This window comes from Echinops telfairi, unplaced genomic scaffold (genome assembly GCF_000313985.2).
Source record: "Echinops telfairi isolate 266 unplaced genomic scaffold, ASM31398v2 ScPeMD7_443;HRSCAF=831, whole genome shotgun sequence".
In the NCBI taxonomy this organism is placed as follows: domain Eukaryota; kingdom Metazoa; phylum Chordata; class Mammalia; order Afrosoricida; family Tenrecidae; genus Echinops; species Echinops telfairi.
Window position 1 is genome coordinate 63,959,154 of NW_022104341.1, and position 26,742 is coordinate 63,985,895.

The 26,742-nt window shown below is 41.6% G+C and overlaps 1 protein-coding gene across 4 annotated transcripts in view; it reads right to left on the bottom strand.

The window, feature by feature from the left end:
* The window catches only part of PATJ (PATJ crumbs cell polarity complex component), a 399,766-nt gene that overhangs the window by 309,054 nt on the left and 63,970 nt on the right, over nucleotides 1-26,742 (bottom strand). For all 4 annotated transcript variants that reach the window (XM_045291780.1, XM_045291779.1, XM_045291778.1 and 1 more), the window contains exons 14-16: nucleotides 23,920-24,054; nucleotides 18,066-18,224; nucleotides 14,359-14,499 (exon numbers count right to left, since the gene is read on the bottom strand). In XM_045291780.1, coding sequence (XP_045147715.1) covers nucleotides 14,359-14,499; nucleotides 18,066-18,224; nucleotides 23,920-24,054 — 435 coding nt within the window. The remainder of the gene's footprint in view (nucleotides 1-14,358; nucleotides 14,500-18,065; nucleotides 18,225-23,919; nucleotides 24,055-26,742) is intronic.

A 26,742-nucleotide genomic window follows, 5' to 3' on the forward strand; every position in this document is an offset into this window, starting at 1 on the left:
CTGGGTCTCTGGGAAGGGCTTGGGCAGAATGATGGGTGAAAAGAGGCAGGGATGTTTTCGTGAAGCCACAGTACAGAATTAGTCTCAACCACTGCCCTACACACTGCTGGAGATGGAAAAACCGCCGCTGTTCAGTGAAGGACTCGTAGGCAGGGATTAGTGCAGGCCCAAGAGGTACGAATTCCAGACCCGGTGAATCCTCACAAAGGACACCTGTAGCAGACAGCAGACAGCTGGTGATCGCCCCTCAGTCGATAACACCTTGGGACAGAAAGTACAGCCTGAAAACCCCTCTATCTGGTATTTGGTAAGCGGTGTATAAAATGAAAGCTTTCAGCTCTGCTGCGGAATAGTGCTCATAAAGGCAGAGGCAGAGGCAAGAAACTGAGTTTGCTCTGTGTCTATAAAAATAGCTCTACTGAGAAAGCTGCGTCTTTAGGATCTATTTCAAGTAGAAGCTTTATTTCAGCAGGATCCTTATGCAACACGTTTCTTGCCTTGTCTTGATGTCCATGCCACAGCTTTCAGATGAAGAGCAAAAGCGTGCATTTCTTTTTACTGCTCCACACGGCGGGTTGTTGGGTACAGTGGTACAATGCGATTTCCCAAGCAGCATGACTCACACTAGTGGTCTAAACCATACTGAATACTCACAGGAGCATTCTGGGGAGTATCATGCCTGAGAGGGGAAATGGGATGCATGAGATCAGACAATGACTAGCACTAACAAATACCCTGATCAAGCTCACAATAGATGGAGCCAGGTAAAAGGGGGAGGTGGGGGGCGACTGGGGGATAGGAAGAAAGAGCACTTTAAATTCTGAAGGAACCCAGACTTACTGGGCCACTGTGCATGGAAGAAACCCCAAAGATCACTGTCCTGAGATACTCTTTAAGCCTTGAACACAAACTACCGCTGAAAGAACCCTTTTAACCAAATACCGGTTTAGTTCAAAAAGTAAAAAAAAAAAAAATCACAGCCTTGAGCAGTGTGTTTTGTTAAGAATCACCTGTATGAGACCAAATGGCCCACAGTTATTCTACAGCTTAGATAAGCTTGGAGGCTGGGGTGGAACAGAAGGACTAAACGAATGCGTGGAATAACTAGATTGAAAGTAACAAGAATGTTGACACATATTGTAGGAATGTGACCAATGTCAATGAACATTATGAGTAGAGACAGTTCAATGGGAACCTGTTTTGCTATGGATACTCTCACTGAAAATTCAACAACATACTTTTTTAAAGAGGCAAACAGTTGCCATTCACACGACATCAAGTCAAGTGTTCGATGACAAAGGCAGCGCATTCCCAGGTTCTCCAGGAGGAAGCGCGGCTGCCTTGGATCACTGCCCGGCTTCCAATGACAGCCTTCACCGGGGCGGAGCAGTAGGACATCACAGTATCTACCTGTTCATTCTGCTCCATCATTGTGCCACACTCGAGACAAGGCTATGGCTTTTATCCTCAACCATGGGTCTCCACGCTGACTAGTCATCAGCATCAGTGGCAGCCTTCAAAACACACCCGTAGCCAGTGGTGGGGGAAGATGGGTGATGAAACTTACCTCTGGGACACATCCCTCGTTCTTAGTGATTCTAGTTTTTCTTTTTCTTTTACATGGAACACACCGATGCATAGCTAGACAACCTCTTGAAATGCCTTAAGGACTTCACAGGAGCAAAATCGTTAGGTGTTTCGGTAAAGCTAGGCATCCCTGAGATTTTATTGCTGCTCTCTGTCAAAATACACGGTCCTTTCTTCAACACTACTGTTTATAATTTGGCCACTTCTAAATTATCTAGAGAACATAATTACAACAGAAAAACCAGCTCTAGGTTCCCTTCCTCTCCAGCCTTCTAGCAAGAAGCTGAAACTGTTCTGAAGGAGGGAAAGGAACGAAACAAAATTAAGAGGAGCGAGTCCCTATGAGAAGACACCATGCAGCGGACAAGCATTTGCTCCCTACCCGCTAGTCTCTCTCGTCCATTAGACACAATGGTATTTTTTTGTGTGTGCCAAATTCGTATTCCAGAGGAGCCATAAAACTCCCGCAAAGTTCAACATTTGCCCGCCTTAAGATCTTTGCGGCCTCCTGCTAACTTCATCCCCCTGCAGCTGTCTCACGAAGGCAAGCTTTTGATCTGCACTATCTGGATTTCAAGCTGATATACACACAGCCTCTTTGATCTCTTACTAAGTGGCTTCTGGTCTCCTGATGCCTTCAGTCTTGCTGATCGCTCGGAGGGCTTGGGAAGTCAGTCATCATCCTGGGTGTACTACCAACTCCACACACCAGGAGTGGGCGCCCTTCATTCACCCACTTCGCAAGCTTGAAAAGCAATATTTAAGCCATCAGAGAACTTCCCAGTAGCCCTAATCAATCCAGTCCATAAACACATGCGTAAGAATTATGTTTCAAATGAAGCATTCTAAAATGATTTAAAGGATACAGAACTTTCCCATGGAGGAAAAGGAAGCAAATCCTCTGTGAAAAGAAATCTCCAGCCCAGTTGGCACTGGAGCTCACCGTAACTTGATGTAATACACGTAAATGTGGATAGGAACCAGGGATGGGCAAAGTACAGCCTTTATCAGTTCCCCTAAGTTACTTTATGCAAAAGTGACCTTTAAACGCAGCTGTGAGATTTGTTCAACAGTAAGTTATATGATGTATTTGCAAGAATATGGATACTGCCATTAGCTGCACATTGACTGCATTTTGCTTAAAACCCATAACTTAATCCTGTATGAATGAATTGGGCCCAGAGGACTCTTAAAGAAGGGAGTGGGGTAAAAGGATGTACACTTTTTTTTTTTTTAAGAAACAAAACAAAATCAAAATTGTATCCATGTTCTGAGATTCAGTGAACACTGAACTATATAATAATGTTTATCTTCTATATTTTAGAACCTAGAGATAAGTTTTACATTTGACTTTAAAAAATATAATTACTAAGCAATATATAAATATATTGTAAATATCTATATTCCATGATATGGAATTCTTCACCTCATATCTCAATTTCTTGATAAAAGTTAAAATTCTTAATCTCTCCCAATTAAAGCGCAATTTTCTGACTAAACTTAGTGGGATAAACAGGAAAAGGCTTTGGGGTAATACTATCAGTCTAAATAAAATTAGTTTATGCAACTTAGCTAGACAGTAATCAATAAATTGATTACTGCCAATGTAAAGTTGAAAAAATTGATGGTCACTTAGTCTAAAAAAATATTTAGGTCACTTAGTCTAGCCATATCATCAAAAGAACTACCACTAGATTCGGGAACTATACACCTGCTTGAACTTTCTTTTCCAGGAAAATTATCTGTATAAAGAATTGCCTTTACATTAAAAAAAGTATCAATTTTAAATATATGTAAAAGTCATAGTTATGTTCAATGAATTTGCTAAAAATGTCCCAAATACATGTTGATTAGCAATTTTGCTGCTTTAAATTTATCACAAAGGCTTATTCCCATTCTTTTATAAAATGTATAGATAGCTGGGTAAAGATCGCAATACAATATGGTACAGTCATAGACAAGAATTAGCCAGCACTCGAAGTCCCTGGGCAGTGCAAGTGGTTCACATGCTAGGCTGTTAACAGAAAAGTTAGTGCTTCTAGTTTACCTATAGGTGCCTCTAAAGAAAGGGCTGGCAATCTACCTGGGTTCATAATGAGCTGGAGTTGGCATGACAGCAACTGGTACTAATTTTATAAATACCAAAATGATAGTGTAGGTAATTGAATGCAAAAAAGAAAGCAAGGGGCCTGAGGTATATATAATATGTACTATTTATGTTTTTTAAATATTATAAAAGAACCAACAAATTGAAAAAAAAACTATTTCTATAACTATATAAAAGATCTCTGGGTGGCTTTTAACTGGAAGGAGAAATGAGAGACTGATCTGTCATTGGGGATTTTAATCAATGTACCTTTGAATGTTGATGCCATATGCATGCATCGCCTACTTAGAGATATTTTTAATGTGCTCAGGGGGTCATTCTCTTGTACATATAATAGATGGCCAATTATAAACAACTACTAAATGAAATTCATACAGTCCTGAACAAATGGCATGGGGTCACATCGGACCTCCTCGGGCTTCCGCAGAGAGTAGGAAAATCCATCTGCAAGCTAGGCCAAGGCCAAATGCTGCAAAGTAGAGGTTAGACATGCCTCCATCTTCCATCCTTATTCTGACAAACACTGTAATTCTCCGTTGGATTCCATAATCCGTTGCTGTGAGTTCCATCACACAGGACTCACAGGTAATATTCAAAATTGCAAGGGTTTATTAGTTAACAGATGGTCATAAGCCAGAATTTTTAAAAAACACATTAAGGTACAGATATTGGCCCACAGCACTGCCACTTCTCAGCAACCAAATCTCTCCCTCTAGTTCTTAGCCTCTCAGTGACTCAATCCCTTGGCCTCTGTCTCCACAGGCCAGGAAGCCTATCTGCCACTGTCTCATGGACTCAGGGGGGCCAGTCTTCTACTGTCTCATGGTCTCCTTGCAAAAGCTTCTGCTGCCTCTGCCACTTCAGACAGGAATTTCCCAAGCACTGTACCAGTGGCTGCTGTTTCTTGGTGGTCCTGAGATTCTGACATAGCTCTCTTATACACGGGGAAATAACAAAGCTGACTAGTTCTTGAGTTAATAGTCTTTTACATCTTATTTGCATGGTCCTATCACTTGCTTGTCAGTTTATTGCATTGTGGTGGCTCATGTGTTACTATGATGCTGGAAGCAATGTCAGTGCTATTCCAAATGCCATTCAAAGATTTCCGGCAGCAGTATATGAAGAAGAGCCAATGGTACTGAAGGAAGAAGTGCAAGCTGTACTGAAAGCACTGACCAAAAACAGGGCTCCAGAACTGAGGGAATAACAACTGAAATGTTTCAACAAACTGACAAAGCACTGGAAGTACTTACTGATCTGTGCCAAGAAATTTGGAAGACAGCTACTCGGCTGACTAACCAGAAGAGAACCATACGTGTACCCCTTCCAAAGAAAGGTGCCTCAGCGGAATGCTCACAGTACAGAATACCAGTGATATGACATGCAAGTTACATTTTGCTGAAGATCATCCAACAGCAGTTACAGTAGTCCCCTGACAGGGAGCGAGCTGCCAGAGGTTCAGTCTGGATTCAGAAGAGCATGTGGAACAAGGGACATCGTTGCTAATGTCAAATGGATCTTGGCTGAAAGCAGAGAATATCAGACAGATGTTTACTTGTATTTCATTGACTACATGAAAGCATTCAACTGTATGGACCATAGTAAATAATCAGAAAAGCTGAAGAAGAATCAGGTGTCTGGATTAATAATCAGGCTTATTAACAAACTGCAAACATGCAGATGACACAACCTAGCTTGTGAGGACTTGAGGCTGATGAAGACTAAGGATTGCAACCTTCAGTATGGATGGCAACTCAATGTAAAGAAAACTAAAGTCCTCACATGGGAAACAATAGGTAACATCATGACGAATGAAGGAAAGGCTGAAGCTGTGAAGGGTTTAGTCTTGCTCATGGAAGCAGTGGTCAGAGATCCAACTACTCATTCCATTGGATAAATATGCTGCACAGGACCTCTTTGGAGTGTTGATGAGCAAGGATATTACTTTGAGGACTAACATGCACCTGATCTAGGTCATGATCTTTTCAATCGCCTCACTGCATGTGAAAGTTGGACACTGAATAAAGAAGACTGAAGAAGAATCAGTGCACTTGGATTGTAGCACTGGAAAAGAATGTGGAAAGACTGCCAAAAGGACAACTACATTTGTCTTGAAAAAAGTACAGCCAGGATGCTCTTTAGAGGTAAGGATGGCAATATTTCAGCTGATATACTTTGGACAAGTTGTCAGTAGCGACCAGTCCCTGGGAAAAGAGCATCACGTTAGGTGGCGTAGACGGGCAGCAAAAGAGAAGAAGGGCCCTGACATGACGGACTGACACTGTGGCTGCAACAATGGGATGGGCTCAACCATGGTGAGGAGGGCGCGCGACTGGGCAGGGTTTCATTCTGTTGTGCATAAGGTCGCTACGGGTCGGAACTGGCACCTAACAACAACCCAAACTTTTAGAGGGAGTTTGATACAGAGATGTGATACAGGAGTCGTATTAGGAAATTTCACTTTACCACAATGCTGTCCTATATATTTTGTAAAGAAAATTCCAGCTGTAGATCTAGTAGATAGTCAAACTGCACAATGCGTTTTTAGCACAAACATTAAGACATGTTCACATCTAGTGCTCATTAATACTACAACACTTTACCATTGTACTATTAGGATGATCAGCCTCATTTCTTTTATGTCAATATTTTTTTGTTTGAATTATTTTATTGGGGGCTCTTACAACTCTTATAACATTCCATACATCAGTTAGATCAAGCATATTTGCATATATGTTGCCATAATAATTTTCTATGTGTCAGTTTTTATATTCATTTTATTGGGGGCTCATACAACTCTTATCACAATCAATACATACATCAATTGTATAAAGCACATTTGTTACCCTCATCATTCTCAAAACATTTGCTCTCCACGTAAGCCCCTGGTATCAGCTCATTCCCACCCACCCCCTCCCTACTCTCCCCTCCCTCATGAATCCTTGATAATTTATAAATTATTATTTTGTAATATCTTACATTTTCCTATGTCTCCCTTCACCCACTTTTCTTTTGCCCATGCCCTAGGGAGGAGGTTATATGTACATCCTTGTAATCGGTTCCCCCTTTCTACCCCACCCTCCCTCCACCCTCCCAGATCACGATTCTCACCACTGGTCCTGAAAGGATCATCCATTCTAGATTCCCTGTGTTCCCAGTTCCTATCTGTACCAGTGTACATCCTCTGGTCTAGCCAGATATGTAGTAAGGTAGAATTGCAATCATGATTGGGGGCAGGGGTGGTGGTGGGGGGGCGGGATTTAGGAACTAGAGGAAAGTTATATGTGTCATCGTTGCTACACTGCACCCTGACTGGCTCATTTCATCCCTGTGACCCTTCAGTTATAGGATGTCCAGTTGCCTACGGTTGGGCTTTGGGTCCCCATTCCGCATTCCCCCTTATTCACAATGATATGATTTTTTATTCTTTGATGCCTGATACCTGATCCCTTCGACACCTTGTGATCACACAGGCTGGTGTGCTTCTTCCATGTGGGCTTTGTTGCTTCCAAGCTGGATGGCTGCTTGTTTACCTTCAAGCATTTAAGACCCCAGACACTATATCTTTTGATAGCCGGACACCATCAGCTTTCTTCATCATATTTGCTTATGTACGCATTTGTCTTCAGCGATCATATCAGGGAGGTAAGCACACAATGATATGACTTTTTGTTCTTTGATGCCTGATAGCTGCTCCCTTCAGCACCTCATAATCACACAGGCTGGTGTGCTTCTTCCATGTGGGCTTCGTTGCTCCTGAGTTAGATGGCTACTTGCTTACTTTCAAGCCTTTAAGAACCCAGATGCTTTATCTTTTGATAGCCAGGCACCATCAGCTTTCTTCACCACATTTGCTTATGTACCCGCTTTGTCTTCACCAAGTGGAGAGGTTTGAGGGGTCTCCCCCCAGAAGAATTTGAGAGAACAGCACTGAATCTGCATCTCAGAGAGAGGGGTATGTCTGATCAGAGGACACGGGCGCAAATGAAGTGGGAAGATGATAGAGTGGAGCACATCCTGGTCAACCAAGCCTTGAGAACAAGCCCCACTTAGAGCAGCTAATCCACAGAGAAGACCATATGGCCATCTCCACTGTGAGACATGACATCCCTCACTGACCCATAGCCCTAAAGGGGATAACACTTGAGACACAATGTGGGAATTGCACCCGATCTGATCCTACCACACCAAGGCAAAACATAAGGGTGTGCAACAGAACAGCAAGGTAAAAGAGCAACGAAGTCCCCCGGAATACGGGGGGGCAAGGGCTTGGCACCCCATCAGACTCGACCAGAAAACACTCCTAAAGGCCAAGAAACAGTCCTTGAACTAACTACAAGCTTTTCTTTTTTGGTTGCTATTTTGTGTTTTTGTTTTGTTTTGTCATTGGCGTTTTGTTGTTCTTGTTTTGTTTTATTTTGTTGCCTGGTTTTGCTCTGTCTTGTTTTTGTGCATGTTATTATCTCCACAGGTCTGTCTAAATAAGATAGGCTGGATGAACAATCTGGAGGAGAAAACAACGGGACCGACAGTTCCGGGGGAGCATGGGAGAGAGGGAGGTGGGGGGAAAGGAAGTGGTGTTAACAAACCCAGGGACAAGGGAACAACAAGTGATCCAAATCGGTGGTGAGAAGGGTGTAGGAAGCCTGGTGGGGCGTGATCAAGGGTAAAGTATGAGAGGAATTACTGAAACCCAAATGAAGGCTGAGCATGACAGTGGGACAAGAAGAAGGTCAAAGGAAATAGAGAAAAGAGCTAGGAGGCAAAGGGCATTTATAGAGGTCTAAATAAAGGCATGTACATATGTAAATATATTTATATATGATGGGGAAGTAAATTTATGTGCATATATTTATAGGTTTAGTATTAAGGTAGAAGATGGACATTAGGCCTCCACTTAAGTACTTTATGTGTCAATTTTTATAGAGGAAATATTTTCACTTTTTTTAATATAAGTCATCCCTTGGCTTTGGCCTTTCAAACATTTTGTACATCATAAGTAACAGTATTTAACTGTAAAACATCTCTTAATAGCTATACTATTATGCTTTCTTAATTTTTTGTTCTCAGTTACTGAGCTTTTCAAAAAATATCTGTTTTAGCAGAATCCAAGTCAATCCATATTAAGAAGGAAGAGATATGAGAAATGGCATATGGGATGGAGGGGAATTACTGGTTAATAAATTTTACCCTTCTAAAAATATCACTGAAATTCAAAAGTATAAAGAATGGCAATGCCAAGGCTAACATTAAAAAATGGGCTAATGTCAAACATTACTAATGAATCATGATCATGGGGGAGAGGGAGTTAGGCAAAGTTCAACATCAATCAGAACACTTGCCTAGTGAAGAGCTGAATTTACAAAGTCAACCGAGGTAAAATCCACACCTTCTAAACATTTTTTCAAGCTTTTGATAAAAATGTAAAGATGCAGACTCTCAGACTACCTAATAATGGCTTCATTATTGAATATTAACTCACAACAAATGACTTGCAGTAGTAATGTAAGATTTTTACATTTGCAATTATTTTCTTCTGAAGCAATAAACACAAACACTAGCTCTTGCACAATGCATTCGGATACTATATTAATTAATTTTTAATACTAAAGTTTCATGTAAGCATTAAAAATGAAAATACTATCTACTGACTTAGTCTTTATGGCATAAACTTTTTTGTAAGCTAGCAAAAGAGGGGAATCTATTGTAATACATTTATTACTGGATTCTCCACAGTAAGAGACTCCTGGCAGCATCGCTCAGGAGGGGTGGGGCCGTGGATTACGTTAACTAAGTGTGGACTCTGCAGCTTCTTGCTTGAGGTCAAATTCCACTTGTTCCATGTCCTAGCTGTGTGAACACAGACAAGTGACTGACCCTGCTTCAGTTTCCCTTCTTTAAAGGGAGGAGTCTATACTCAACAGGTGGCTCTTGTGAGGAATACATGAGCTAATATCTACAACGCAATTTGGAAAAGGAGCCAAAACACAGTAAGCACTCAATAGATGTTAGCTTTGTGGCCATTATTTTTCAGGAGTGATAGTTTGGGGGGGGATACTATTCTAAGGAATACAGGTGTGATTCATCAACTACTGGCGTGGAGGGGAGGATAATAAAAGCACAGTACGGAATCCACACCTTTAACTGGCAAGAAACAAAAAACCTTACACAAATTCCCAAAGGGTTTTCTACTGTCTGTAAATAATGCACTTGACTATAATACTCGACAGAGCAGGCACACCACTGTCTTCGTGCAAGACACACACACTCCGTGTTCATGCTACACAGCGTCCACTGACTTCTAATAAAGTCAGGTACCGGGTAGGATTTCAGTAGCCTTTATGTGGGGTACTACCTAGGAATGTGTGGGGAGGCTTTCTTTGTCATAGCCAAGAAAATACTTATTATTGCTTTACCCTAAAATCTAAAGAGGAAATATAGCCTGAGTTATAATGACTGTATCTTTCTGTTGCCCCAACCCATTTAACCACCTTTCCAAAAAATGGCTTTGCACACTTTTCTGTGGCCGTATGACTGAACTGGAGAGCGTGCCGATTGGATTCAGCACTTTCGAGTTTAGGAGCCTCCTTCTTTCCTCTGCCCAGCTGTGTGACTTCCATCAGGTTCTAAACCACGGACTGTCCAGACAATGACCCTGTTGTTGCACGGGCCAATTCAAGACCCTTTATCTGCTTGCTGATACATGTTTTCTGAGGGTTCAATTCAATTCACATATAAAAAGCACAATTCTGGTCAATGACCCACAAATGGATAATTTCCATCAGGTTCATCATAAGTTGGCTAAATCTTAGAAGGCAATTTTACAATTACATTTAGATTTAGACTTCATTAAACCAAGATATCTACTTACTCGTTTTCCCCCAATGTAATATGATAGATAACAATGAATAGTTCCAAACATGTTTTAGCATGGAGTTATCTTCAAGGGCATCTCCAAAATGTTTGCATTTATTTTCTGAAATTTTTGATGGTTCATAATAATTTTGTCTCAATAACAATATAGCATTTCTACTTCCTTATACTTTCATTTATTTAAAAAAATTGTTTCTGTGATTATCCCAGCTTCTTAGAGCACCCATAAATACATAAGCACTAAAGAAATAGATGTTACATATAATTTTGTCAGGTTCTTCAAGATGTTGTTATCCTGGGGTAAAGCTATTAATGAGAAAACCAATGAACTGAAAATCAGTACTTCAAAAGTAAAAATTGCTATCTCTTTAATAGGACCAATGCTGGTCTTTCCACTCTGAACCTCCGTGCCTCTGTGAACACTTTCTCCCTAGAAGCTATGTCTATAGTAGTTCTTATGCTAAGTAAGGTGTGTGGGGGGGGTGGGAGGTGGGATCTGCATCAAGGTATGTAATAAATTCACACCAGACGCACTGAGTACAGTAATATCCAGGCACGTGGCCTTTCATGGCTTTTGCTAAACCTTCATCTGGCCTTGCAAAAAAATATTTTTTGAACTTTAGAATTTATTACCTAATTACAGCAAGTGATGGTATAGCCATCTAATTAACTTGCCCAAAACCAAAATTTAAATTGTGTTTACCTGTCATCTAAATGTCATTGTGGAAAACAATTCTACATACCACTGACAAGCTGTGAAAACAGGCTGCACACAATGGTGTCCTAAGATTGAATGTGTTTTCTTCCAAGCTTTCTACACAGAGATAAATATGCTGAGCCCTTTAATTTGAATAAAAGTAGCATTTAGGACATTTTATACATCTTTCCATTGGTTCTGCAAGAAACACACAGGTCAAAAAGAAAAAAAGAACATAATGACCTTTTGCAGCAAAGTCTTTTCATGTAAGTGGTGAGGCATAAATGCCAAGCACATGCGCTGACGATTAGGATGAAGATGCGTGGCGGGGAAAACCCTAAAATGTTATAGATAAAGATAAAAAATGAAATCCCAAGTACAAATAGAAAGGGTTGGTGGTGCTTTAGGGTAAGCATTGTGCTGCTAACCACGTTTGGGAGTTCAAACCCGCCAGCCACTCTGCAAGAGGAAGAGGAGGCTGTCTGCTCCTGGAAAGAGCTGCAGCCTCGGAAAATGTTCTATGTTGTCCTATGGGGTCATTATGAGTCAGGATTGATTCAATGGCAGTGAGCATGGAATTCTTTTTTGGAAGTAGCAATGTGTATTTTAATGCACACCTATAGGAATGCAGTAATGGGAAAAATATTCCTGTTGCTTAAACTGATTTTATATATATATGTTAAAGTGTAAAGCTTAGAACTGATCACATATTTCAACAGGCAAGCCTCTCTGGCCTCTGTTCTCTCAGTAGCTCAGAGCTTTTGTCTATGACCTACACAGGACATTAAAAAGATCTTTTAGGGCTGGCCATGAATGCCCAAAGGGCCTGCCACTCACTATAGGCATCAGCCCAGAATGTGCTCAACTCCAGCTCCAGTTCCCTGGGTTTATTAAGCTAGTGCCCACAATTAAGTGCCTGGAGGCACCGCCTCCACAAGCCAGTACTGCCCCGGGACAAACACTGGCTTCACTTGCTGGGAGGGCAGAAAAGGCCACCACTCGGCCTCAGGCTCTGCTCTTGGTTCTGCTACTGCTGCTCCACTGCCACTCTTGTGCTGTTCCTCAGGTGTCTCCTGGGTCCAGGAGGTTCTAACACTGCTCAAGCATCTTGGGATCCAGAGGGCACACTCCACTCCCGCTTTTTCTCTCTTGCTGGTCGTGAGACTCCACCCCACTCCCTGCTTCTGGGATGGTTTGTTTTACACCCCCACAGGATGGCAATCACAATGAGCCCTGTTAACAATCCATCACAACTGAATCCATTCAGTGTGTTCTCCACCCTTCCACCTTCTGGTAACCAGACCCATCAAGAAAACGTCATTTTCGATGGCTAGAAGCACAATAAGTCATTCACTGCATTTAAAGAAGCGTAGCCATCTCTTATTCAACTTCATTTTTTAAGCTCTGAAATATTTAATATTTGTAAGATTAAAAACATAAGACATGCAGACAATGTCACTGAAGCGGATAATATAAATGTCATATAAGAATGCAAATATGTAGAGATCCTACATAATATATAAATTGCTATGATGATAATTTAGCTGCACATCAACACCACATCTGGAAGGCCTTCTCACATCTAAATCCTAATGATCATGATGGCTAACAAATAGTCACACTGAGTGTGCTCATTCAGTATGGCTAATTTTGGTGTAGTACTGCTATGTGCATGTTAAACTGCTAAGAGCAAAATCAGGGGTTGAAAACTCACCAGCCACTCCACGTGAGAAAAATGAGCTGTCTGCTCCCGTAAAGATGTACAGCCTTGTAAACCCTCTATGGGATCGCTATGCGTCGGAGCTAACCTAATGGCAGTGGGTTTGGTTTGGTTTCTTCTTTAATCAATCATTCTGAGAAATTCAGTAACCACTTACTTCATGATAAGTAATACAGTTGCAATGAGGAGGTAGAAAAGGCTCAGCTCCTACTATTTGTCGTACATGCCCTAGTTTTACGTAATATATAAAATGTCAAAATCACATAGTGTTATTCTCTGGCTTTAAAATATTTCTCAAAATATGCATTAAAAAAAAAATCAACAACTTATAATTCAATAACATTCCAAAGAGAAGTTCTAATAGCCAAGAGGGCTCCCTGGCACAAGACAAGGCTAGCAAACGTGAAGTAGATACAATCTATTTCAATTATCTTAAATTACATTGCCGAAATATGGAACTTAATGTTCTTACATAATGCTCAAAATATTTGTCTTCTAATCTATTCCCGATTGCCTGATTATATTTAAAAAAGAATTGATTTTTATATCACTTGGCATTTTATGTGCTTTGATAGAGTACATTTTGCTTTATTAAACCACAAGTGTTTAGGCAGCACTAAAGTATTAAAATATGCATCTTAAAGTGAAGAGATTTCTTGCCAACAGCTTTATTCCCCATGATAGTCAGAGTTCTAAAAATAATATAATAACTGGTAAACTGGTACATAGTGCAGACATCCCTGTGACCTTTCACATTTATCCCAAATGCATCAAGAACATCAGCCCACTACTTAACTACATTAGAGTCTCCCCAAGAACATTGCGACTTGATCCAACTCAATGAAATTAATGTTACTGAGAAAAGACTGGATATAAAACCCTCCTTATGAAGGAGGGGGGAGGGAGAACAGAGGACGAATGGAGAATGACTACAAATTTGTATGGGGCTGACTTTGGGGGTTGTTGAAAATGTTAAACAATAAGATGATGGTCACCGTTGCACAACTCTGTGGCTACAGTAAATGCCTCGGAACTATACTCTTCAAGGGAATGAATTCCCTGGTGTGTGAAATAGATCTCCATAAAGCTGGGGGTGGGGGCTCTCCATATCAAAGGCCCCCACATGCATAAAGCTGTTGCTTCCTGTATTGTCCAGTTATTATCTCATCCACCATTGTACTCACGAGGGAGGTATCAGTTATAAAGATCACAGGAAACACCACCACCTCATCTTTGGATGGCAGCATTATACCCAGCACAATCATTCCATTTCTATTAAGTCAATGCATGCCTTAAACAATAGCCACTTTATACAACTTTAATACAAAAAATCACTCGGAAATAAAAAGGAAAACTTTATAAGGACCCTTATACCTGGTAATCCAAAATGCTGAGTCCCAGGCCTTTGTCATCTTTCTCAAGTTCAACGACCTTGACTTCAGCAGACCACAGAGCTAATTCTCCATCATCATCATCATCTTCTTCTTCAATGCTGACATCGACCTTGTGTTCTCCCTGAAATGCCAAAGGAGAGAACTGATTCAAAATGCTGTCCTTTCAGTTCTGTAAAGAATCAGCATCCCAAGCATTTCATAACGTCTCAAACTGAGAATTCTCTTTGGCATGCGTAGTTCTTCTTTTCCATCTTTTAAAAAGGGGGCATGCACCAGGGCCACACAGTCACATCTAAGACCTGCGGCGAAATTAAGCTCTTAAAAAAGCAGATTGTTCAGACAGTTTGGTTTTTAAAATATACAGTACCTATTACATTCAAAGTATGACCACTGACCTCTTATACTTTAATGAGTTCTGTCATCCCATTAGAAGCATAAAAGGAAAAATATGCAATTTAAGTAAAATTGAAAACATCACACAAGGTATAATATTTAAGCAGCAATACCTGAATTCACAACTTTAGCAAGAGAAAGAGAGAAAAGTGCCAATAGAGACAGGCCAGGGCAAGTGACAGAGAAACCACTCCGGTTGCCTCCTAGAATTTTCCAAGACTAATGCTACGAGAAGATGAAAAGAAAAGTCCAAGTCGGGAAGGAAGAGTATCAAATCACTGTGCTGCCTGAGTCACATCTGTTCTTGCAGGAGGGAGGCCAGCACAACTGCTGGCACACGGGTCCTCGTTACTGTCCCTGCTTGCACGCTCCAGAATGCCACTTTTCCAGGGTTCCCTACTGTCAGCGAAGAGAGTCACCGTCACATAGAATTCTAGGAATCGGATCGAGGACCGGTAAGTTGACTACACAGAAGAAAAACAGTGCTTCAACCTTCTGTTTTCATACTATTTACCGAAACACAAGAGTGCTTAAAAAAATTAGTGGAAATATGGAATGAAAAAATAATGGAAAATTCCACAAATGTTTTGAAGCCCCTCCCACCCCGATTTTATTGTTTCAAGAGCTCTGGAGGCACAGTGATTAAGCATTCAAGTGCTAACCAAAGGGTCAGCAGTTTGAACTGACCAGTGGCTGGCCAGAAAAAGGATGTGGTAGTCTGTTCCCCTGGCTAATTCACCCTGGGAACCCCATAGAGTCACTATGAGTTGGTACTGGCTGGATAACAGGGAGGGCTCGCTGTTTTCATCTGATTTATCATCCCCACAATACTTTGAACTTCTACCTAAAGCTCAAGAATTTACTTCTTCGGTCTTGTGTCTTTGTAGTCCTACCATCTAAAAAAGCCCCAGCACTTAAACTAGACTGTAGACGCCACAAGGGCTGTCATGTATTCCAGAGAGTGCCTGCCTCATCGTAGGAACCGGATCAACACTTGCTCAATACAGTAACAAGCCACCCATCCTCGAATAAGTTCCTTCTAAACTCCCTTTAAACTATCAACTGAATATCTTCAAAACTAAGTTTCTTACAACTTTCGGAGATCTTAGTAAATGAAAATGCATCATACTCACTTTGAAAGACACATACAAGAAATATGTTTCATGGAATCAAAGTGGGGCAAACGCTCGTTTGAAAAAGTAAGCCCCTGTAGCTTAAAAAAAAAAACTTTTTAAAATTTGGGTTGGTTCAGATCTCAACGTGGGGCTGCAGGCCATGGAAGGTCCTTCATTGACCCAATTCATGGTGGATGGATTCTAACCAAGGAATAGGTTCTTGGTTCTTGAATTTCAAAACATGAAATTGTTCTGGAGGTCCCGAATGCACAACCTCTGTATACTTCAGTCTAATGTCAAGACTGGAGGTTGAAGATTCAAGTGGTATACTTGACCCTTCCACTAAAAAGCATCATTCCAATAACTGTACAATATGGTGGCTGCTTCACTAGGACATTTCATGACCTCCTTGAGTAACGAATATTAGAATTCTGGCAGAGCTGAATGACCAGGCAAGGATTAAGGACATAAGACGGCATCCTGATAAATGAGAACTAAGAGAAAGAAGAGAGAACCAGGGTTCTATGAAACCAGATACGATTATAAATTCCAAGTTTATTGAACTTCCAAGGCTTCCAACATGTATGCAGAACTATACTCCAAGCTGATAGATATCATTTTTTATATAATCAATTCTGCATAACCCCGCTATTCACAGAATAGAAAGCAATCAACTAATGGGCAGCATGGTGGACATTTAGCATAATTCAAAGCTGTTGCTCTCCCATTGTGGTAAGGAGTGACTGATGAGCGCATCTAGTCAGCAAGCTGGGTGGGTGATTTACACACCCTGTAAGATTACATTAAAGGCACTTTTATCGGCGTTCAGAGGTAAGCCACCCGCATCCCTTTTTCATTAAGGGCAGCAAAAGTCACAAAGGTATAGCTTCTGCGTCCACTCTTCAAAGTGTTTCTTACAAAAGATAAGCGCTGGGGAGAAAAACTAAAAGCGTCTCAGTTTATAATCATTAAGTTACTCAAGCATCTTTTCTAAGCCCGATACAGAGGAAACATACTAGGACATACAAATAATTTTATAATGGTCTTTGCCCTCAGTGAGCTGACAGTGTTCTTGGAAAACCAAGATTAACAAACATTAAGAGTATCAATTATTATAAAGCAGTGCTATGCTCCTAAGTCCTTTAGAAATTCAGAAAAAGAAGAGTCAAAGGCTGGAGGCATTAATAACTATAGCTGACACTCAATGACTACTTTCCACATACAAAACATTATGTGTAGAAATTTGTGTTATTTCATTGCCTCCTCTCACCCATTTATGAAGTGGGTTAGGACTTTTAACCACCCCTATTTTCAGATGAGGACTACAAAGAACAGAAAGTAAAGTTAGTTCCCAAAGTGGTAGTGCCAGGATTCCTGGTGACCTACTTTCAAAAGGTCACAGCCCTGGAAAACCCCAGTACTGCAGTTCTACCCTGAAACATACACATCACTAGGAGTTAGAATCAATCAGATAGTTTGAGGCCATGATTAGGGCCCAAGTTATCTTGGAATGAAAATCTTCCATGGAGAAATGGGTAGGCTACAAGTCTCTAAACTGGTATTGAACGATAATCTGAGAGAGTCTGGAAAGGGGGGAGTGGGCAAAAGGATGAGGTTCCAGTCGACAGATGGCAATGTGTGTGCTCAAAGCTGTGTTCATAATTACAATGCTCGTAAAAAGAAGTATTCAGAACACAGAAAGTATTACTTCATTCTCTGACCTCCTGAAGGTTTTTACAGCAATTTCTAAACTCACTTCCAAATTGGTCATAGATCTTTGTATTTTTAAGCATCTGAAAAAGGGAAGTCCATTAGATATTCAACACTCACCAACATCTTAAACTTATTAAGATGAGCTGAGTTGAACTGGGAGCAAAAAGTAATGAGCTCAGGCAATTACTAAAAAAGGCTCTCTAAAATAAAAGTTCATGCACATTAATGTCACCGGCATTTCCAGGTAAAGAAACAAAAGAATTTCATGATATTGTATGAAACTAATTGTTTGAAGAGTTATGCATTGCCTTTGACTGAGAACACTATAGAAACATCTTTTTTGTCGGGAGGGGAGAGGAGGGGAACGGCAAAGGAAGCTCTCCCCATCTCCACCCACCCCTTCAAACTGTCATCCCAGAGCAAGGACATCTTGATGAATGGGAATTGCAGTCTATTCATTGACTACCTCCAGCTCAGGAGAGGGTGCAATGATCCTTGGTTCATCTACAGAGGCATCGTCATCAAATAACCGTCGGCAGCACACCATGGTAAAGGGGGGTGGCACTTCTTTGAGAAAGGCGACTGCTTCCCGGCGAGATTTCCCATAGAGCTGCACACCATTGACCTGGAAGGACAATACATTAAAATTGAGGAGAGTCCAAATGAAAAAGCAAAGAAACAAACAAAAAACCCGTTAATTACATTCATCCTTCAAATTTTATTTTAAAAAAGACAGTCTAATTCTCCTTGTTAACGCAAAGGCTAAAATGCAATGTTATAATTTTAGTAATTAATTAAAACATTAGAAAAAACTTTACATGTATGAAACTTAAGGTTAAATCCCTTTACTGAGTTTGGGTGAGGACAAAGTATAACATGTGTGCAAAGTACAATTATTAGGAGGGAGGGGAACCTGCCTCATTATTCCATCTCCATGCTTTTCCTTCTGACCTTCCAATGTTACTGTGCTCACCCCTCTCCTTAAAGAGGAGCCCGGTGGTACAGTAGGTAAGTGCTCAAATGCTAAATGAAGGGTCAGGGGGTTAAATCCACCAGCTGCTCTGCAGAAGAAAGAAGTGGCTGCCTGCTGCCAAGCAGATGCACAGCCTTGCCCTGTGGGGTAGTTCTACGCTGCCCTAAGGAGTGGATAGGAGTCAGAATTAGAATTGATAGCCATGAGCTTTCATCTTTAAAACAGACCATCCTTTAAAACACACACACACACACACACACAAACACACACAGAGTTGCTATAGGTTAAATTACAACCCCTAAGCACTGTGTTTCAGAGACAAACTGGACTCCGTAGGGCCTTCGCTGGCTGACTTTAGAAGTAGATCACCAAGCCTCTCTTCTGAGGAGCCTCTGGGTGGATTTGAACCTCCAGCCTTTTGTTTATAAGCTTAGAACATTCACTGTTTGAATCTCCCAGGGATTAGCTATTATTTAAAGATGTGTTAGTACTCTTTCCTTTCACACGTTTCGTTTCATAAGGCTATTGACACTAATTTGAACAGATAATAAATACTGCTTAATAGACGATAATAGATAATATCTAGGATATTCTAATATCTAATATGCAATGTTTAGATGATATCTAAGATATTCGCTTGCCCAAATTTAGCATCAGTCCGCAGTTATCTTTCATATCTTACATACTGCTAATTCTAAACTACAAAAATAACTGATGAAAAAAAATTCACATTTTCTCACATCAATTCTACTCACCTTTGAGGGTTTACCAGCATTCTTATTTTTACCCCTTTTGTGGCCCATGGAACACATCTCACCCACTAACATGTTCCCTCTCAACTTTCTTGGCAGCAGCTATCTGTTATAGAGCACGCTGCCACCTGATGGAGACTCGCAAAACTACATGTGGATCACTCCACAAATCTAGAGAAATGGGCCTGGCCCCAAGAATCCACTTAGGGCATGTGAGTCCCACATCACTGTATCAAAAATTCTTACGATCTCGCACAAAGAAGAAAAAATTGTTCTTGGTCTCAACATGCCTTCCGTTACTAAAGACACATTACAACAAAATCCAAAACGAGAAGTAAGTGGTGATAAAGGAGTTGCAGGTGTTTCTAACATGGCTTTGGTTTCTAACAGTGCTAATACTCGGGTAACTGGCAGGGGCTGACTTAACCTCTACTGGGAGTAACACCCCCACAAGCTCTGTCTTTGCACTAGAGCAGCGGTTCTCAGCCTGAGTCGTGGCCCCTTTGGAGGTGTCGAATGACCCTTCCACAGAGTCACCCAATTCTTAACAGTGGCAAAATTACAGTTACGAAGTAGCAACGAAAATAATTTTATGGTTGGGGGGTCACCACAACTGCACTAGGAAGGTTGAGAACCACTGCAGTCGAGAACAGGATGAGTGAGGATGGTTGGAAGCTGCATCGAGCTCAGCCTCCAGTCAGTCAGCCCAGGGAGCTCCTTTTAAGCCTCTAACATACCAAGCACTTGGCCATCAGGCCAGACATAACCTCCCTACCTCCTTAATTATCTACAAAGAAATCACCGCGTGGACAAGAGACCCACTTGTGCCTCAGAGAATTAGTTCTACTGGAAAATAAACAGCATCTCCCAGGATTGATGACATGGGTCCAAGGAGTAGCAACTTCAGCAGTACATTCAAGGTGACTGCTTGGAAGTGAGCATTTCAGTCTTCTCAAGAGAGGGAAGGGGCAGGGAGAAAGGACACTGGTCACACCTTGTCCATGGGACCCACAGATGCCAGAGCATCAAAGTTCTAAAACCACATGACTGAGCAGCTACCTGCACTGAAAGCACGCACGCAGATACCGTGCAGGCAGGAGTCCTATCCTTACACCAGTATTAGTTTGTGATTCACGTGACTTCAACAAATTGGGAAGTCACTTTTCAGGTTTTTATCTTAGAGTACATTTAAATATTTATTTAGCTTATCATTTATTCATTTGAATTGTCTCCAATTATTATAGCAGTGCCTGGTAGTCCTCCTCACTACTCTCTACAGCTAAAGGGATTGGTCACATTTCCCATTACCAACTCCTATCTAAGGAGATTTATGGTTGCTGCAAATAGATGTTCTGGGCTGAGACGGCGCAGTGTTCTAACCCCAAAGCATATTTGTGTTTCTGGTTTTAAGCTCCAAGGAATACATTAAGCACACGCACACACACTTTAAATTCAGGAGTTTGTTTGGCTAATGTTAGGAAGACTTTTTATTTCTGTTACTTAGAACAAGCCAGTTTTCACTTTAGAAAAGTTCGCAACTTTCCTCATGCCGTGACCCTTTAATACACTTTCTCATGTTGTGGTGGCCCCCCCGCCCAACCATAAAATTATTTTCATTGCTACTTCATAACTGTAATTTTGCTACTTTTATGAATCGGGTAACCCCTGTGAAAGGGTCGTTTGACCCCCAAAGGGGTCGTGACCCACAGGTTGAGAACAGCTCCTCTAGACCCCTCAACTTGAGACCCTCTTCAGTGTTTTGAAGTCTCAATTATCCAGAATTTTTTATTAGAAAAGACGTTTACACATTTCCAGTGCATATAGTATTATGCAAGCAGTGTTCCATTTAAGTCACCTCACTCAATCATCATAAAACCCATTGCCATTGAGCCAACTATGACTCCCAGCAACCTTATATAGGATTTCTGAGGCTATAACTCCGCAGTGCAGCAGCCCACCTCATCTTTCTCCCACAGAGCAGCTGGCGTGTTTGAACCACCAGCCTTGGGGTTGGCAGTCCACCACTTACCCACCAGCACCACCAGAGCTCCTTTCAATCCTCATCCTAGCCAACAAAAGTTGTTCTGATGCCTTTTCCACGGTGAAACGCTCAGTACCTCGGTGCGAGATAAAACGATGCTCACTGTGGTTCCTCACAGTGAAGTTGCTGCTGCGGTTTGCTGCTGTCCAGCAGGCTCCAACTGAGGGCCACCGCATGTCCAACAGAACGTATGTCGCCTGTGCCTGTGCCGATGCCCTGATCAGCAGCAGGTTTGAGTCTAACATTACAGGTGTTATGTCAAGCCATCTAATGGAGGCTTTCCTTCATGCTGACCCTCTACTTCCCCAAACATGACATCCTTCCTGGTGATTAGCTGGTCTTTGCTGATGACGTGAGCACAGAGAGAAAGCACGTTCTCGCCAGGCTTATGCCAAAGGTATGTCCTGGCGGGCAGCCATGAATAAACTGATATGAACACACAGCTAAGCTGAGGCGCGCTCAAAACCAAAAACAACTCTTCTCACATCCACACCTGGCCTTCTTTCCCCATCTCAAATTGTACTTTCTCCAAAAGCAATGCGTCAGAACGCCTGTGGGCCTACCGCTTTGTGACAGAATTTGATACAGCATGGTGGCATAAAGATATCTTTTTGATGCTTAAGTAGAAATGAGGTAAGGCACAGGTCAACTCGCCTGACGGCTGAGATCACTTATATTTTGCTCCACTCACATCCAGTCAGCATTTCTTTAGGACCTTGCTAGACATGAACTAGTAGGAAATGAATTTTTACAGATAGTCCTATATTCCTGAACACCTCGCTCATTTCTTAAAACCAAATAACCACATGTTGTTATAGGAAAGGCCTCTCACCTACAGGCTATCATTTATGATGTCTCTAAAGCTGTGCCGCATATCCTACCAATCAGAAGAGAAATACATGACGTCAGCATCCAGCCATCTCCTGAGATCTAAGGCATCAATCTCCAACAAGCAGCCCGACACCAGGCCTTTGAGCAGCTCCCTGCAGCTTACAACAGGCCTCCGGCTCTAGGTCCCTTGCCCCCAGGCTTATGGGAGAATCTGATTCACTACAACAGTTGTTCTTCCCTCTGAGTGAAAAATTCACACCAGAATTCTGCTCAACACACCCTCTAGGTGACCAACCAATACTAATGAACTTCAACTGCACTCACTGTGAGGTCCACTTCTACCCCTGTCATTTCACTTTGAACAAACGTAACTTTCAGAAAGAACCCTCTATAATCCTAAAGCTGTAAACTGGTTTCTAATAAACTCAACCTAGGGATACTTGTTACTTTGAAGACGAGGGTGGGCTGACCCAAGCCAGGGTATTTTCCCTGGCCTTTCGCAGATGCATGTGAAAGTTGGACCGTGACTAAAGAGGATTGAAGAAGAATCGGTGCGTTTGAAATACGGTGCTGACAAAGAATGGTGAGAGGATCGTGGACGGACTGCCAAAGTTACAAACAGATCTGCCTTGAAGGAAGCACAGCCAGAATGCTCCTTAGAGGCAAGGATGGCAAAACTTCATCACACGTACTTGGGACACGTTGTCAGAAGAGACCAGACCTGGAGAAGGACAGCATGCTTGGTAACGTAAGAGGAGAGCGAAAAAAGAGGAAGTCCCTTGACAAGATGGATTGGCACAGCGGCTGCAACCAAGGCTCAAGCAACGGTGAGGCTGATGCAGGGTGAGGCAGTCTTTCATGCTGCTGCACACAGGGTCACTGGGAGTTGGAAACAATCCAACGGCCCCGAGCAACAACAACAACAACAACAACAACAGGGATTCTTGTGGATCCTATCTCTTGGGAGAACTCTTTTTTTAGGTAGCATCCTCCAAATTTCACCATCCCCCAAATCTCTTTCATAGATGAGTGTAATATACTCGAAGGGATGATGAAGTGGGAGGGAGGAAAGATAAGAAGTTTCTCCCATTAAATCCATGTGTAAAGTTGGAGAAGCCAGTGCCGTACCATCTGTAAAATGGAGAGTTGTAAGTACAAATGTCGCGTTCTTAACTCGTTTGCTGTGACGGCTCGGACTGAACGGGGGGCGGAGGAGACTGAAGGAGCCACGAGAGGCAGCCGTGTTGGGAGGAGTTCCCAGGAAACAGTTTGAAAACTCAATCAAATAAGGTGTCTGAGGCCAACCAGCTGTAACTCTGCTTAGAAATAATCAACAAATCTGCAACTGTGACCCATGTTCCAACCCAGAACTAGTGATTCAACTCTTACACATAATTTGACATTAAAAAAATAGCATAAAAGAATGCTCTGAAACATTAGCTTTTTCTTCGTCAGTCAGCTAAGTAAGAACACAAAGGGACATGGGGCACTCAGGAACCTTCACAGGTAGGGAAAATGAATGGAAAGCACGTTACCTTCCTGCGTTATCATCTGTGTCACTGATAACCGACAAGCTGGTGGTAGTTTTCAGTGTATGAAGCTCACAGGACACTGCCATGCAGTGCATTTGAGGAGACTATTGATAACACATTCTTTTAGACTAAAATGTAGAGCTTAAAAGTTTCTACACTGAATGATGCCTTTCTTCCCTCACATATTTTACCTCCAGCAGCTCATCCTCTGGTTGAAGGAGACTCAGCGTAGCCACAAGGCCGCCTGGAACAATAGAGGAGATGTAATGGTGTCCATCGAAGGAATCTACTTCCACACCGAGCCTCAGAGTATGGATAGGCAACAGCTGTAGCAAAACACAAAGCAATAGTATGAACTGCAAGCACATCCCTGCTGTTCATTTGGTTTCAAGTTATTTCAGCATGACACCCTCACCTCCTGAGGCAGATCACTAAAGTCCCCAGAGAAGCCAATACTAGGAAACCTGGCCTCGAGTGAGATTATGAGGTCCTTACCCTCCCTCCTGGTCACCCTCCTGCCTTCCTTTCAGATTCTGGGAAAATGGACAGCCAGAGGCAGAAAGTCCCTGTGTTCAAGCCTAAGCTTCAGGCACTTAAAATGTTGTTTCCCACAGGTGTACCATGCATCCTTTTCTGTGGGGTTTTCTGCCTCTCACAATAACCTAACTCCTCCTTATTATCTCACTGACTTCCATTCATACTTCAATATCAAGTTACTGTCACTTTCAGAAAATCTTTCCTGCCATGAATTAATGCACCATTATCTGGGCTTGGAAAACCCTCTTTCTTTGTACACTTCTACTAGAGCTCACAGCAAGCCATGCTTAAAATCCCTGTCTTTTTTAAAACCACCCCCACCCTCAGCTTGAGTACAACACCTATATCATCTATCACTGAACCCTCAGCCAGTAACACAGTACCAAGCACTAAACATGGGCTCGTTAATGTTATTTGAACCAATACAATAAAAAATACTACCCCATCTAATATATCCCCTCTCCATCTGGCCAAATTCACCGAGGGAAAAATGTTTAATTGTGGGAAGGGAGAGCCCCACAATAAAGGAGATAGTTAAAATTCTACTCAAAAACTGATTTGCTTAGCTTAAGTCAATTTCTATAGGCGAATATATGAATCAAGGGTTGAGAAATTCTCCCCAAAACCAAACTCGCTGCCTATGAACCAATGCTGACTCATTGGGACCCAGAGGGTTTCCGAGACTGACTGTTTACCGAAGTAGAAAGCCCGTCTTTCACCCAAGGAGCTGCTTGTGGTTTCAAAAGGCCGACCATGCAGATCACAGTCCAACGCCTAACCACGCCACCATACCACCAGGGCTACTTCTAGTCCGTATTTAAGTAGAAACACATTAGTGTGAGAGGAAACAGAAGACTGTGACCCAAGGTTGTGGATTTGGACTTTCGTTCCAATCTCTTGCTTTTGAGATTGCCCAATAACTAGCAGTTTAAGGCTACTACATTCTTGCTATTTTCATACTTTCTTTGCTGGCTGTGATAGGTCACAGTCCTGCATAGTTTTGCCTTAGTGAAAGAGCATTATTTAATTGGGTGCTTTGTGTCTAATCCTCATTGTTTTCATAGTGTTCAGTTACTTAAGTTTTTAACCTGAATAAGTGAACAGCCTATGGATTTTAAAAAGCTTTCCTATAATTTTCCCTTTCTCAATCGCACTTTAAATGCTATACCATTGGCTAGATAAATGACACTATTATTAGAATGATTAAATGTCTTATGGAGGTTACTTAAATTATATCTTGACAAGCTGATAATGGTGCTCTAAAGTAGACCAGGAATATACATAAACTTCAACTATACTAATGGATTTTAAACTCACAATTAATCGTGAGCCCCAATCTAAGAACAATTAGTTCTTACCATGTGGCCTTGGCTCAGTATTTGCCCCCATGAAGTGATCAGTGAAGATATGGGTACTATAGTGTGGTGAAGAAATCATATAGTGATCGGTTATCAGGAAGAATAGTGTTTGGAGTCTTAACAACTTGTCTTAAAAGAAACAAACATCTAAATGAGGTGTTCATTAAGTTTCCATGAGGAACTCAACAACCTGTGTGATCCAAGGGTTGTAAATAATAAAATCCAAGACCAGACAAGAGAATTACATTAGAGCTTAAATTCTGAGCACGCAGTATGCAGAGCGCTATGGATGGTAGTGAAAACCCAAAATCCATTAACATAGTCCCCATGTGATTAAGCCTACAAGGAATTCCGTCAGACCACTGACCAGGCAAACAGAATGCACTGGAAAGTGGATGCCTCCAGCTATATTTAGGTCAAATATTAACTTAGGTTCATTAGTTTTCTCGTTTGCCCCATTTTGTTTGTTGCTGTTGTTCTAGTTTCTACTATATTCTGCTCTCACTTTGATAGAGGTTTCCTGTGTTCTGTTGTTGTCATCGTTGAGTTTTTTGGGTATGGTTTTCTTTACATGAAATGCCAGATAGAAAAACCTATAAAGACAGTACCTAGATTAATAGTTGCTTAGGGTTATGGCAGGGAAGGTTGAGGAGCAATGGGAAGCTAATACTAATGGGTACAAGAAGAGAGAACTGTTCTAAAACTGATTCTGGTGGTGACTGCACAACTCTTTTTAATATATTTAAACCTCTGAATTATTCAGTATCTGAATTATATGTCAATAAAACCAAACTCACGACCAAAGAGGCGATGCTGACTCAGTGACCCTGTGTAAGGCAGGGTAGAACTGCCCCCATAAGCTCCCAAGACTTACCTCTGTACAGGAATAGGAAGCCTCATTTTTAAAATTTAAATAATCATTTTATTAGGGGCTCATACAACTCATCACAATCCGTACATACGTCATGTGTCCAGCACATGAGTACATATGTTGACTTCATCATTCTCACAACACCCGCTTTCCACTTGAGCCCTTGGTGTCAGCTCCTCCTTTTTCCCCCTCCCTCCTTGCTCCCCCCTCCCCCTGAACCCTTGATCATTTATAAATTATTATTTTAT